This window comes from Poromitra crassiceps (assembly GCF_964638095.1).
Source record: "Poromitra crassiceps genome assembly, contig: HAP1_SCAFFOLD_724, whole genome shotgun sequence".
Taxonomy (NCBI): Eukaryota; Metazoa; Chordata; class Actinopteri; order Beryciformes; family Melamphaidae; genus Poromitra; species Poromitra crassiceps.
This window is the reverse complement of record NW_028151684.1, coordinates 61,891-75,000: the sequence shown is the minus strand read 5'-3', so window position 1 is coordinate 75,000 and position 13,110 is coordinate 61,891. Positions and strand designations below refer to the sequence as shown.

The window sequence follows — 13,110 nt, the reverse complement described above, 5'->3', positions numbered from 1 at the left end:
GCAGTGTTTGCAGTGGGCGGAAGTTGGGCAGGTGTACTCGCCTTGACAACTCCTTCAGCTAATCAGTGTTGGATCCAGTCAAACCCAAATCCACTTGGGAGAACGGCGTAAACATATTTTCCGCACAGAAATTCCACGGTTGCACACTCCTGCTAAATTGTTATTGTTGTGTTATTGAGTCTATTTCTGCAATAACTGCACTTTATGGCTGTTTAAACTAGACACACGTTGACATTACGCCTCAAGCCAGACAGGCAATGAGACAGTCATTGTTTTGCTAGATGTTTCTGATTGGTCGCTTACAGAACAAAATGGTAGAACGAAATGAAAGTTCACATGACCGGCTGGTTTACCAGCCTGCCGGCTAGCAGGCAGAGCACAGAGACTGCAACCAGTAGCAGGCTGAGCCCAGAGAGTGTTTAGAGACAGCCTCTCATCTTACGACCCAGGATGTCGTTTGTACAAGCAGCCGAATACGACCTGAGATCACATTTTAACCTTAAGTGCCTCTCTAGCGGTCGTGTGAATAACAGCCCAGTCTCAAAGTTTGGTGAAAATAAATATTCAAGTGCTGCAGGATTTGAACCGGCGCTGCTGGCGTGGCAGCCGCCTGTCATAACCACTCAGCCTATAACTCTGCTATATGGTCGTATTCGACTGCTTGTACAAACGACCTTGGAGGTGTTATTTAGAAAACATTGAATCAAATAGTCCTCAAGGAAATCCAAAAACTAGTCGCACTTCAAAAAAAGAAAATAGTGTTTAACATTGTATTTTCTCCATCTGTGACACTAGGCATGACTGTACACTTGAAACATTTGATAATGGAACATCATGAATTGTTCAAACAGTTGTATCCACATAGAAATCTGATGACATGTTTGCTCAAGTCTTGAATGCAGCTGTACCAATAGACATCTTCTCTACCAACTGGGTTAAAATCAGTGGGACAGAGTACAGGACAGGACTAGTGATATGCAGTGAAATTGAAGATGAGATGCCTGTGTTTTGCAGAATTCAAAAAAAGATTTTACTCGATCATGACATCTACTTCCTTGTAAACAAGCTTTTTGTTGACAATTTCAATGAACATTTTCATGCCTATCAAGTGTTTGACAGTGATGAGAAAGATGTGATAAAAGCAAAGTGTCTTCAAATGTACAGGCCATTTGATGTACAAAGCGCATATATATGAATCAAATAGTCATCAAGAAAATACAAAACAACAAATTTTAACTCTGCTCTTACGAACATTCATTTGATTGCACTGTTTCATACTGAAGATATGAAAAAATATGGCTTTGATCCAATTCTACAGCCTCTGATTAATGACATCAAAACACTGGAGACTCATGGCCTTGATTTACCTTTCTCCACTGAAAAAGTTCATGGCACCATATCTCAGATAACTGGGGACAATTTGGAGATGCACGGAATTCTAGGTTTTACAGAGTCTTTTAGTGGACGACATTTCTGCCGTTTGTGTTTGATCGAAAAAAATGATGCTCAGCATGTTTACTGTGAGGATGACCCAAAGATCATCTTGCGTGGAAAAGAGCTCTTTGAAGCAACCAGCTCCTTGGGGGCTTTTAATGAACTGTTCAAGTCCCACTATGTGTTCAACCTGTCCTACGATGAGGCCCAAACGATCTACAACATTGATGTTGCAACAGCCAATGAACCCCCAACAATCCGCGAGATTTTTCACTAAATGTTGAAGTGTTTCATTTGTCAACAAGCACATGTCGATTTTTCAACTAAATGTTGGTGTTTCATTTGTCAACAAGCACATGTGGGTAACCAGTCGCTGATAACCCATTTAAGAATTGATCACAGTTTCTATCCAAGCACCAGGTTTAAGTTGATTTGTGCACAAGGTCGTTGTAGGCGCCAGTTTTGTACATATGCAGGTTTCAAGAAGCATTTAAGTACTGTTCATGAGAGGGATGTTCCTGAAAGTGGTGAGGCATTTCAAGCTAATGTTGAATGTTTAGAGGACAATGAATCAAATAGTCATCAAAAAAATACAAAACAAATTTGTGCTTCAATTATTGCTAAACTCCAAGGAAGTGGTGTTGCAAATAGTCTTGTTTCGACAATTGTTAGTGATTTGGAAGAACTTGCTACAGGAGTACATTCCCAAGTTTAGCATGAAATACTGTCTGCTGTGCCTAAAGATGATCCTATAAGAGCTACACTAGAAAAAAAGATTTGAGAATTTTGAAAACCCAGTTGTAGATTTTAATACTGAAACTAAAAGAATAAGATATTTCAATGAGAAATGGGGGATTGTGGAGCCAGTTGAAGTAAAGCGAACTAATTAAACTGGTAATTATGATCAAGTCCCAGTTAAAGACAGTTAAACTAACATTTACATGCCGACCAGCTTTAAGATGTTTCTTAAAACCGGAACGTTGAGAAAACTTGGGCCTACAATGATCTTGTACACAAACTAACTTGAACATGGTGCTTGGATAGATGCGGAACAATTGACTGGTTATCCACATGTGCCTGAGGACAAGATTCTTGCCCGTACCTCACACGCTCGTGCGGGGGTCTCCTGGGTTGTTGCAACATCAATGTTGTAGATTGTTGTTTGCACAAAGGTGAAGAGCTGGATCAGGGCCTCATCGTAGGACAGGTTGAACACGTAGTGGGACTTGAACAGTTCATCAAAAGCCCCCAAGGAGCTGGTTGCTTGGCAGGGGATGAGCTGTTTGTCCACGACGATGTAGAATGTATCAGTCTTGTCCTGGGTTCGGCCAACTGCTAGGATGTATGGTTGCTTCCCCTCTCTTACACACAGGTGTTCCTCGATGCTGTGGCATGACTGAAAAACACCAATGCAAAAACAGATTTAGCCTTCATGTAAAAAAAAAATTGGGGACACTTTATACTGTAATTCTCAAGGAACCTGAAGTCAAAAGTGTGGTGATAATAAAAACGAGTCTTCGCCGTCTGTGTGTGTCTGTAAGAGTGAGTGTGTGTCTGTCTCTGAGTGATGGTGATGTCACTCTCACTCTGATTAAGAAATACCTGTGCAAGGTTTTTCAAATCGAGGTAAAAGAACACATGATTTTCAACCATTACAAAATCAGTTGTATATTAAAAAACTGTAAACAGTTTTGCAGGCATTCATTTCCCGGGTTCCCACACCACCTTCAAATTGAAATTAAATTTCAAGAACTTTCAAGGCCCGATTCCCTCTAATTCAAGGACCAAACATGGCTTGGACCAAGGTTCAGAATTTTTATGAGAAATAGTAGAACTCAGAGACAATTAACTCATTGAGTGCCAACGACGTCGATCGACGTCAAAGTAAATAGTGACGTAGAGTGCCAACGACGTCGATCGACGTCAAATGCGTTTTTTGACGGTGGGACGTGGATCAAAGCCTCCTGCATCTCCTGTACAAATATTGTAGCTATTGAAGGTGTATAACCTATTTTACGGACTCATTAGGTGTCGACAGTGCTCTCCAGATTAGAGAAAGGTCCGGAAAACAGCAGGAAAAAGCCCCGTGATGAAAGAGAAACCGCTCATGCTGCAGCCAGAGCCATATAGATTGCTCTGGCTGCAGCTGGCGTTGGCTGCGAACAGCAGTCAATCCGCTCCCACAACTGAGCCCCTCTGCCTCTGTCTGTCTGCATAGTTTCTCCACACGATTAGCCGCCAGAAAAGCAGCACCCGACACTGAAAAGCCAAACCATTCTCAGCAGTCCGGTTTGGCTTTTCCGTGTCGCGCTGGGAGCCGGCGCACAAAAACGGAGCACTCCGAAAATAGACCTGGGTGCGTGAGGCTGTGTGTTAGTGTGGGGAGGAGTTTGCAGCTGAGGGGGGTGGGGCACGCAGGGCACCATGACAACTACACCACGTCACTGCATCAGAAAATATTAGCTAGAGTCAGTGAATGTGCTTGAAATGCTTCATTTCACAAAAGGCTGAATAACTCAGCTTCTAATTTGAAACGCCTGAAAACGCTGAAAACAACCTATCTTCTCCGGCTCATAACTAAAGAACGGAAAATGGTATCAATAAACTTTTTTTTGCTGATGATACAATAGAGTCTCCTTGTTCTTTGTGCGTGTTCGGTGTTTACAATATCACACAATATTCTGTGGGCCTCGAGAAATCACTGAAAACGCTCGGAAACTCTGGCACTGGGAGCGTCCGTTCTCCAAAAGTGGCTGGCACTCAATGAGTTAAAGAGAAAACCCATTCAAGGACCTCTGTAGCCCCTTCCCAGACCACTGGTGTGTGTGTGTAAACCCGGGCTGGTCAAATTGTGATGGACAGACACTGCCGAGCCAATTTATTTATTATAAAAAATATTTTAACAGACATACCTTGTGAAAGTGCACCATTTTGTCCACTGCATCACTGGGACTTCTCTTCGCCCCGTTCCATCCTGTGGATGGCAAGAGATGGAGAAGGAGCAGCAGGGAGGCCATGCCACTGTCCAAGTCTGGAGGGGTGGAGGACAAAAGCCATTCACTTACTTTGAATGCACAAAGGCAGTAGCCATAGGTGTTTGGAATATAAACAATATAATAAACAGTGAAAAAAGGAGCTTCTTGGTTACTTTGAAGAGCATGATTTAAAATAGAAGTAATGGTACAAGGTAACGCACAGGTTTACAATACAATGATCATCTTAAAAAAGCAATAAAGTCACGTTCAAGAAAAGCGTGTTTTCGCAGGGTTTATCAAGTTTAAATCAAAGCTTTCATTTTAAAACATTCTGACCATAAGTCGAAATTATTCTGAAGCTTGCTTGACCTTTTTACATTCTTTTCCTACATAAAGATGTTTTCCCCCAATCAACTATGCATAGTGGAATCATTGCTTCATCTTGTTTAATGCTAGAAACAAAACTCAAGCTATTGAGTCTGTTACCCTGCTGAAAAAACCAGCATAGACCAGCATGAATTTCTTGCTGGTCTATGCTGGTTTATGCTGGTTAGTGCTGGTCTGATGCTGGTCTATGCTGGTTAGTGCTGGTCTGATGCTGGTGGACCAGCATTACCTTGCTGGTCCACCAGCTAATGCTTGCTGGTGAAGCTGGTAAACTACCATGGCCTTGCTGGTGAAGTTGCTGGACCAGCATGGTGAAGCTGGTGGACCAGCATGGTGAAGCTGGTGAAGCTGGTGGACCAGCATGGTCATGCTGATGAAGCTGGTGGACCAGCATGGTGAAGCGGGTGGACCAGCATGGTGAAGCTGGTGAAGCTGGTGGACCTGCATGGTGAAGCGGGTGGACCAGCATGGTGAAGCTGGTGAAGCTGGTGGACCTGCATGGTGAAGCTGGTGGACCAGCATGGTCATGCTGATGAAGCTGGTGGACCAGCATGGTGAAGCTGGTGGACCAGCATGGTCATGCTGATGAAGCTGGTGGACCAGCATGGTGAAGCGGGTGGACCAGCATGATGAAGCTGGTGAAGTTGGTGGACCAGCATGGTCATGCTGATGAAGCTGGTGGACCAGCATGGTGAAGCTGGTGAAGTTGCTGGACCAGCATGGTGAAGCTGGTGGACCAACATGGTTGTGCTGGGGATTGCTTGACCAGCATGGTCATGCTGGTGGAGGAGATTGTGAAGTGCTCCACAATGGAAATGACCTCCTCTGTACCCTGCTGGTCCATGGCATGGATTTAATTTTAACTTTCGTGTCCAGGCCAAGCCCAGGTCCCTTTTTGGGGTGTTTTACAAAAGTTAATTGTGTTAGTGTGTGTTAGAGAAGCAAATGAAAATGTAATTAATGTAATGAGAATATAATTAGGCCTATCAAAATCTTGGGGACAATTTTTGCCCCTTGATCATGTTTTTTTGGTGCATTCTGAGATTTATTAGAGCATATTTGGCCTTGCCCCTGGCTAATTTCCTACACTGGATCATACCATGAAAACATACAGTAAGGGGTAGACATTACCTTTTCTGTCATCATGTTTGGTTCAGGAGATTTGATGCAAAAATAATTATGTTATAGTGGAAAGTAAAATGGTTGCCATGGCAACCATGAGGAAAACATCTAAAAGCAAAAGTTTTATTGGATGGGGAACCCTGGCACAAAATTGGGGGTCTGTGGTCTAGTTTAGGGGACCTTGATGTGAAAAAGTTTGGGAAACAATCTGGCCCATCACCCATCCCCTATGGGTTATAGGGTGGGTTATATTAGCCTGGGTAAACCCAGCCTCCACGTGACCTGCTCTCAGACCTGCTCTCAGTCACTACGAGAGCAGAGCAGGTCTGAGAGCAGGTCACGTGGAGGCTGGGTTTACCCAGGCTAGGGTTATATGCCTTCTTTTTTATATTTTGTATCGTCTTCTGGCCTCCATTGACAGCTTGCCAGATAAAATAAATGGTACAGGGCCAAGTTATAACATAAGCAACAAATAACGCAACACACAAGAAAAAAGTTTTAACCATGCCCAACAAAACACCTTACAGGGTAACAGGCTAATATAACACAATACAAGAGGCTAATGCAATTCTATATCAAGCATAGTCCTTTAAAATAACATTACACATGAATGTATTATTATTATTATTATTATTATTATTGTTGTTGTTGTTGTTGTTGTTGTTGTCATTATTATTACTATTATTACTTTCAAGCTATGTTATGTTTTCTACTGTAACAGAGGCTTTAATTAAACTCTAGGTGGCCGTGGGTCAGACTCATTTCTGAGGCCAGTTTTCCCATATAGAGGGTATGCACGTGATGTCACAGGCAGAAGTCACTGCATGGTCACGCCCACTGAGTGACAGCCAGACTGATTTTGAATGCAGTAATCAGCCTAGATTAATGACACCTACTGCTCCAAACAACAGAGAACCTGCTGAATGTTTTGCCCATAGGTTTTAGGTTTTGCCAGTCCCGATTGAGGGGGCATGTTCCAGTGGGAAAGTGACGTCCGTGCTGCATACCCTCCATTCAATTGGAACTATTTTATGGAACTGAGTATCACTACGCCTCTGATATGCTGCGCGAGACCATCTCCAAACTTTCGCGCGGCTGGACCTGTCTGCACCATTTGTCAATTGTCAGTACAGCACTCACTGCTCCGGTCTTCAAATAAACTCCAGAAACAACGAACCGGTGGCTTGAAGCAGATTATTTGTGGAGGTGAGTGAAGTAGGCTTAACTTGTGTGTTATTTACTACGACAGAAAGAGGTCAATTACTTGTAAGAAGGAGAGGGGCCGCAGGGGGGAACACTTTTTTACCGATAGAGCGCTGCTCTCACCTTCAGCTCTGTGTGTGTGTGTGTGTGTGTGTGCGCGTGTGTGTGTGTGTGTGTGTGTGTGTGCGTGCGTGCGTGCGTGTGTGTGTGCGTGCGCGCGCCTGTGGTGGCGTGGCTGGGTGATAATTCTATATTGTAACAGGTTAGTATTTTGGTTTAGTATTTAGTTTAGTATTTTAGTTCAGCTGTCAATCAAATCTTCATTACAGGATCATTTTCTCTTCCAAATGAAGGCGAAAATGGCACCTAGTGCCTGTCATCTGGCAGAGTTTCTAGCCCATAAACTAACTACTAACTTGAGCAATTATGCAAACTAAATCAAACGGTAATGTCTAAGAATGCAAAGAAATGTAACTGGTTCGTTAAAACACGCATTCCAGGAATATTATTTACATTTATAACGATAATGGCGCGCGCCTCCGAGCCTGACAGCCTCCCTGGCTGTCAGGGGTCGTCTCTCGGAGATTCCAGGCGGGCGGGCAGCACCTATGAATCGGATTGTCCGCTCGCTCCGCACGAAGCAGCTGGCTCCCTGGTACTCTGCGGATCCCACTCGTGTAGCATGACAACAGGCTGAATCCCACTGGATTTGGGGGTGGAACACGCCAGGATTGGCCAATGCCAAAGCCAGTCCTCAGAATTGTCAAATCAAATCATCGACACGTATATGGTCCGCCTCTCAATTCGTTTTCAGTGTCTGACGCTCGCGCTGGTGCATTCCGTTCCGGTTCACTTCGACTTTAATGGTGGAGCTGATTTAATTACTGTATAAATATGAAAACAGGGGGAAAGCTCTACCTTACCTGGTATTTGTGATGTGTAAAGTAAAGCTAGAGAAACTGACCCAGACCTTTTTTTTTGGGTTTCACTTTTCAATTGTGCAAATATTACACTCACTAAACTGTTTCCCTGTAGGCCTGCTCTGTAGATCTTGGATGTGCATGAGAAGCCTGGTGATGCCTCCTAAAGCAGACTGGACAGAGTGCTACAACATCAACTTCTCTATACAGAACCAGCTGCAGCTGACCGTGGCCTCACCCACTGCCACATGTCTGTATGTTAACTACAAGACTTTATCCACTATCTTTCTCCTACTAATACTGTCTCCTACCACTACACCATTCCACTCCCCTCTCTATCCCTCCATTTTTCTCTCTCATTGTTCTCTCTCCCATTGTAGATGATAACGGAACGCTGAACTGCCAGCATTACTATGGCATTGGCCAGGAGGCCATGCTGGACAAGAAGGTGGGTGCTGTCATCCACGCCGTCAACCTCAGGAAGCTCCTGGGAGCCAAGTGCAGGACGATACGGGAGGAGATGAGAGCGAGGAGGTCAGTGGCATGTGTGGAAACATACACATGAGCAAAGTGCACACAGACAGACTGGATACTTGGTGAAAGAAGAGTGGCCAACTAAGAATCTTTCCCACTTCATACAACTGCTAATTTTTTTTACCTTTATTTATCCAGGGTAACCATAATGAGATTTCCATCTCTTTTTCAAGTGGGCCCTGCTCGCACTCACACACACATTAAGGGGTTAAGGGCCTTGCTCAAGGGCACCTCAGTGGTGGTAATGAGGGAGGGGCAAGTGCTGCTTTTCACACATGCTTTTCTAATGGACACTGTCTCTTTGTCTATATACTGTGTGTGTGCAGGTTTTCGATATCATACATTGAGGGAGAAACAGCCAGTGGAGGACACACATTAATCTGTTAAGTTGAGAACTTTTCTTTTCCCCAAAAACCTATTCCTGTGGTCCTCTAGGCCTACTTGCTTTTTATCCTTTCTGGAAAGGATTTTATTTTATTTTATTTTATTTTTATTTTTTGTGTGTGCTTTGAGCACCACAACATGGCCGGTGTCTCCAAAACTCAGCAACTCACACCAAAATGATCTAGATGGACATATCCTGTGGGTGGCTGTAGTTTTAATTAAAGGTGACTGGCTTGTTAAATAAATGATTTGTGCACATAGCTGATGCCATGATCCCATGGAACCTAATGCATGTGTCACTGCATTTGGACTCTTATTTACCAAATTGTAATGTGTCTGGAATGGATGAGCTGTTTTACCAGGTTCCAAGGTGGATCAGAAAGGTGCGATTTAACTTACAGTATCTGACTTATCAACTTCAAGATGAATTTTAAAATGTGTTGCGAACTTGGGACCAATCGGGCTGTGAGCCAGAAAGGTCTTTGTACAGCTAGACCCTGGGCAGACAGTACAGTGAAATAATTTTTAAAGTAGCTCATGCGTCATGCGTCACTTTTCTGTAGCACGTTTTCAAACAGCAGTTGAAATATTGACCAAAGAACAGTGTTACTCTGCCACTAATTTATCTCTGTTTGCTTTTCAGTTTGATACAAAGAATGGCTCCAGAACCAAAACCTGGGTGAAGCAGATGTGGAAGCTCGAGTGGGGAAGCCTGGATGCTACATCACAGAGAAAATAATGGACATAAACAAACAAGCAAAGAATAGCACTTGAAGGGACACTCCACCGAAAAACAATGCTGATTTATTTTGCACATAATCTCACACATATCCAAAAACTGTAAACCGTTTTGCAGGCATTCATTTAGTTTGACAGTTATTGAGAGTTGATTTAAGTTGTGATTTGTGAATGACATCACTGGTCCACGACTGAACTCAAATCAACTCTCAATAACTGAAATTAATTAATTACGGTAAATGAATGCCTGCAAAACATTGTTTTTTTCCATAAAGTTTTTAGGATTGTGAGATTTTGTGCAAAATAAATCTGCATTGTTTTTCAGTGGAATTCTCTACTTCTGATTTGACTTAAGGCCTTTGCTCCTCAAGGGAGCATAGGCCATTGACAAAATGTCGGTGGTTGGCGGTTCTTCCCTGTTCTCCCCAATTGAGCCTGCTCCCAGACATTTCTGCCTGCACACTTCTTCTCCAGCTGTTCCTGGGGTGACCTCTTTTCTTGTCAGGTGATGTTGCCTGTTTGTTGTGTTATTGTTAATTAGTCAGTAGTTTTATTATTTAATTGAGTTTAATTGTAATGAGTCTTTAATTGCCTTCAGCACATTAATTGAGTTGAGTCACACTTTTACTTTTAATACTTTTGACATAAAGACAGGTACAGGCTGACTGTTCAGGTGCACTGCTGTATGTGCGGTTCTCTCTCCCACTCCCTCTCTGTGTTGCTTTTATTTAATAAATAATTATATTGTTATGTAAACCTGAAATAGTCTTCATTTAACTAGTTCAAGAAAGATTACTTTTGTGATGTTTATCTGGTCTGACTACTCTCAGCATGGGGTGCTGGTTAACAAGCATTCAACCATAGACCAGCATGTTGTGTTTTGACACCAGAATAGCTGGTGTATGCTGGTCACACCAGCATCTACACCAGCATAGGTGTACTGGTGTATGCTTCCCATGCTGGTCACAAGACCAGCATGTGACCAGCACACCACCAGCATACCAGCATCATCGCATGCTGGTCACACCACCAGCATCCCATGCTGGTGGTGTGACCAGCATGGGATGCTGGTCACACCACCAGCATACCAGCATCATCGCATGCTGGTCACACCACCAGCATCCCATGCTGGTCACACCACCAGCATCCCAGCATGCGATGCTGGGATGCTGGTACACCAGCATAAAAAGCTATGCTGGTGCATGCTGGTTTTTTCAGCAGGGTAATTAGAACAATGAGCCAGAGGTTTTGTAATTGACTTTCTATGTTGCCTGGAGCAGCTAGCATTAGCCTCTCACCCACATGATACTGTAGCTCTGCTATTACCAGAGGTACATTACTATGAGCTAAATGCACTCACTACTAACTACGTTTTTACCTTAAATTCCCGAAGCACTCAGGCAAGTTGAGACATCACCATGTACTGAAAGAGAAACGGGTATTACCTTGCGTACAAAGCGACCACTGCTCCTGGCAAAGCGACCACTGCCCCTGGCCTGCACCTCAGAGGAAAGGACATGCCTGGATGGGTTAAATGCAGAGGACACTTTTCACCGGCCACCGTCAGCATGAGTGTGTTGTAACAGTCTAGCCTGCCATAAGTAAACTACCGTACATGTGCATTCAACTAGCGTTAGCAATTAATGCTAGCAAAGCCATGAGCATCTAACGTTGAATTACATTGACGCATTCGACCATAACATTGTGCTCACCTCATTACATTCTATCGAGACAAATGTAATGTTAGCTGTTGGCTTCACGTGTGTCTTAGCTAGCGTTAGCTCGTCGTCATTTAGCAAATCCATAAGCATCTAACGCTAGCTTTTACAGTACATTGCCACATTTGAACGGCTAACATTGCGCTAACCGTTAATACATTGTTTTATGTACGAGTTTGCCCTTATAAGTAAATACATTCACCTAAACGTACCTTTATAAAGCAAAACATTGTAGACGTTAGCCATGCTAATCGCTGCTAATGGTTCAGTAGTCTCTTAAAACAGACTGTCTTATCTACATCCGGCAGATGCAGCTATAGACAGTCTGTACTTCGTGGGGGAGAATCATGCACCAAACGGAAGAGGAAGTTGAAAGGCGGGACTTCCGCTCATTCGTCCAATCAGAATTTAACATTAGCTAACTAGCTGTATACTGCTGTAGCTATCGTTAGCTAACGCTGATTAGTAAGACGAACGATAAGCTCAGTAACGTTAGCAACTTACCTCATCACTTTCGTTTAACTCTGGAATAAGTGCACGTCTTGCACGAGGTTCCTCCAAGCCGCGGATACATCGTTTACGTCTATCAGGGTCTTATTTCACCGGTTTCGTCGGCGTAGCTTCCATGGTAATTCTAAAGCACTGCTAGCATTAGCAACCTGCATCGGTTTAAGTTTCCGGGGGGAACATATTTTTCGTGGACACGCGTGTCGTGATTGGTCAGATTCCGTCGAACTTCCTTCCGGTCTGAAGGTTTTTTTCACTACTTCCTTGTGCATGTTCTGGGGGTCTGTCGTACAGACGGTATGGCGAGAGCATTTGAAAATTGCGGAAGCCAACTCGTCTGTTCTAAGAGACTAATGGTTCAGTGTATTTTCGGAAAAGAAAGATGGAGGTTACCAGACCGGATGTGAAATTGACTCAACCAGGTGTCCACCCTCAACTCGCTCAGATAGCACTACCTACAGACGATTTTAAACACTGCAGGTGTAGTCTGGGCACCTTCCACCCCGCTTTTTGTCATGGGGGCGTAAACCCCGGACCCAGAATTAACACCGGATGGCAATGCGCCTAACAACGTCTTTGTTGCCGTTAGCTTGACGCGGTGATGTTACCTAAACTACAGTCTGATCAAAACAAAGCTAGCGTTACATAAAACAAAACGTTTATGCAATATGGCATCTCCGCCACCACCGCCTGACACACCGGTCAAAACGGTGAAAGAGGATTCTGATACTTGGGTCAAATTGTCAAGTTAACGTGAAAGTTGACGAGCTAGAAACGCTGCCATCCGGTCTAGGGCGGGCTCTAGGCGGGAACCAGTAGGGTGACAAAATCAATTGTGGGCGGGAGCCAGGCTCTTTCTCGCCGAGAAGAGCCTGGTGACGCGAGGTTACTGCAGGTGTGCAAAGTACACCCAAATCAACACTCATTAACTCAGAATAATTTTCACTGAAAAATTAACACTAATTCACACCACAGATTTTGCTGTGAGCGATTGCCCGAACGATTCATTACCGTAATTAATAAACTAGTGAACCTGGAACGCGACATTACATACCAAAAGAAAAGACACGCACGCACGCGCACGCACGCACGCACACACACACACACACACACACACACACACACACACACACACACACACACACACACACACACACACACACGCATGATGCAATTTGAGAGGGGGAG

General features: G+C 43.8%; 1 protein-coding gene across 2 annotated transcripts; it reads right to left on the bottom strand.

The window, feature by feature from the left end:
* Positions 1 to 6: 6 nt before the first annotated feature.
* LOC310771511 (uncharacterized protein) lies at positions 7 to 11,690 on the bottom strand. Of its 2 annotated transcripts, none has more exons than XM_083664107.1 (4): positions 11,628 to 11,690; positions 11,143 to 11,218; positions 4,347 to 4,465; positions 7 to 2,830 (listed from the first exon to the last, which is right to left on the bottom strand). In XM_083664107.1, the coding sequence occupies exons 3-4, from the start codon at positions 4,449 to 4,451 to the stop codon at positions 2,498 to 2,500; spliced, it is 438 nt and encodes a 145-aa protein (XP_083520233.1). In that variant the 5' UTR covers positions 4,452 to 4,465; positions 11,143 to 11,218; positions 11,628 to 11,690; the 3' UTR covers positions 7 to 2,497. The 2 variants fall into 2 exon arrangements, with proteins under 2 accessions (XP_083520233.1, XP_083520234.1); XM_083664108.1 differs by lacking the exon at positions 11,143 to 11,218 and adding an exon at positions 11,076 to 11,120 and having other exon boundaries at positions 11,628 to 11,682.
* Positions 11,691 to 13,110: the final 1,420 nt, after the last annotated feature.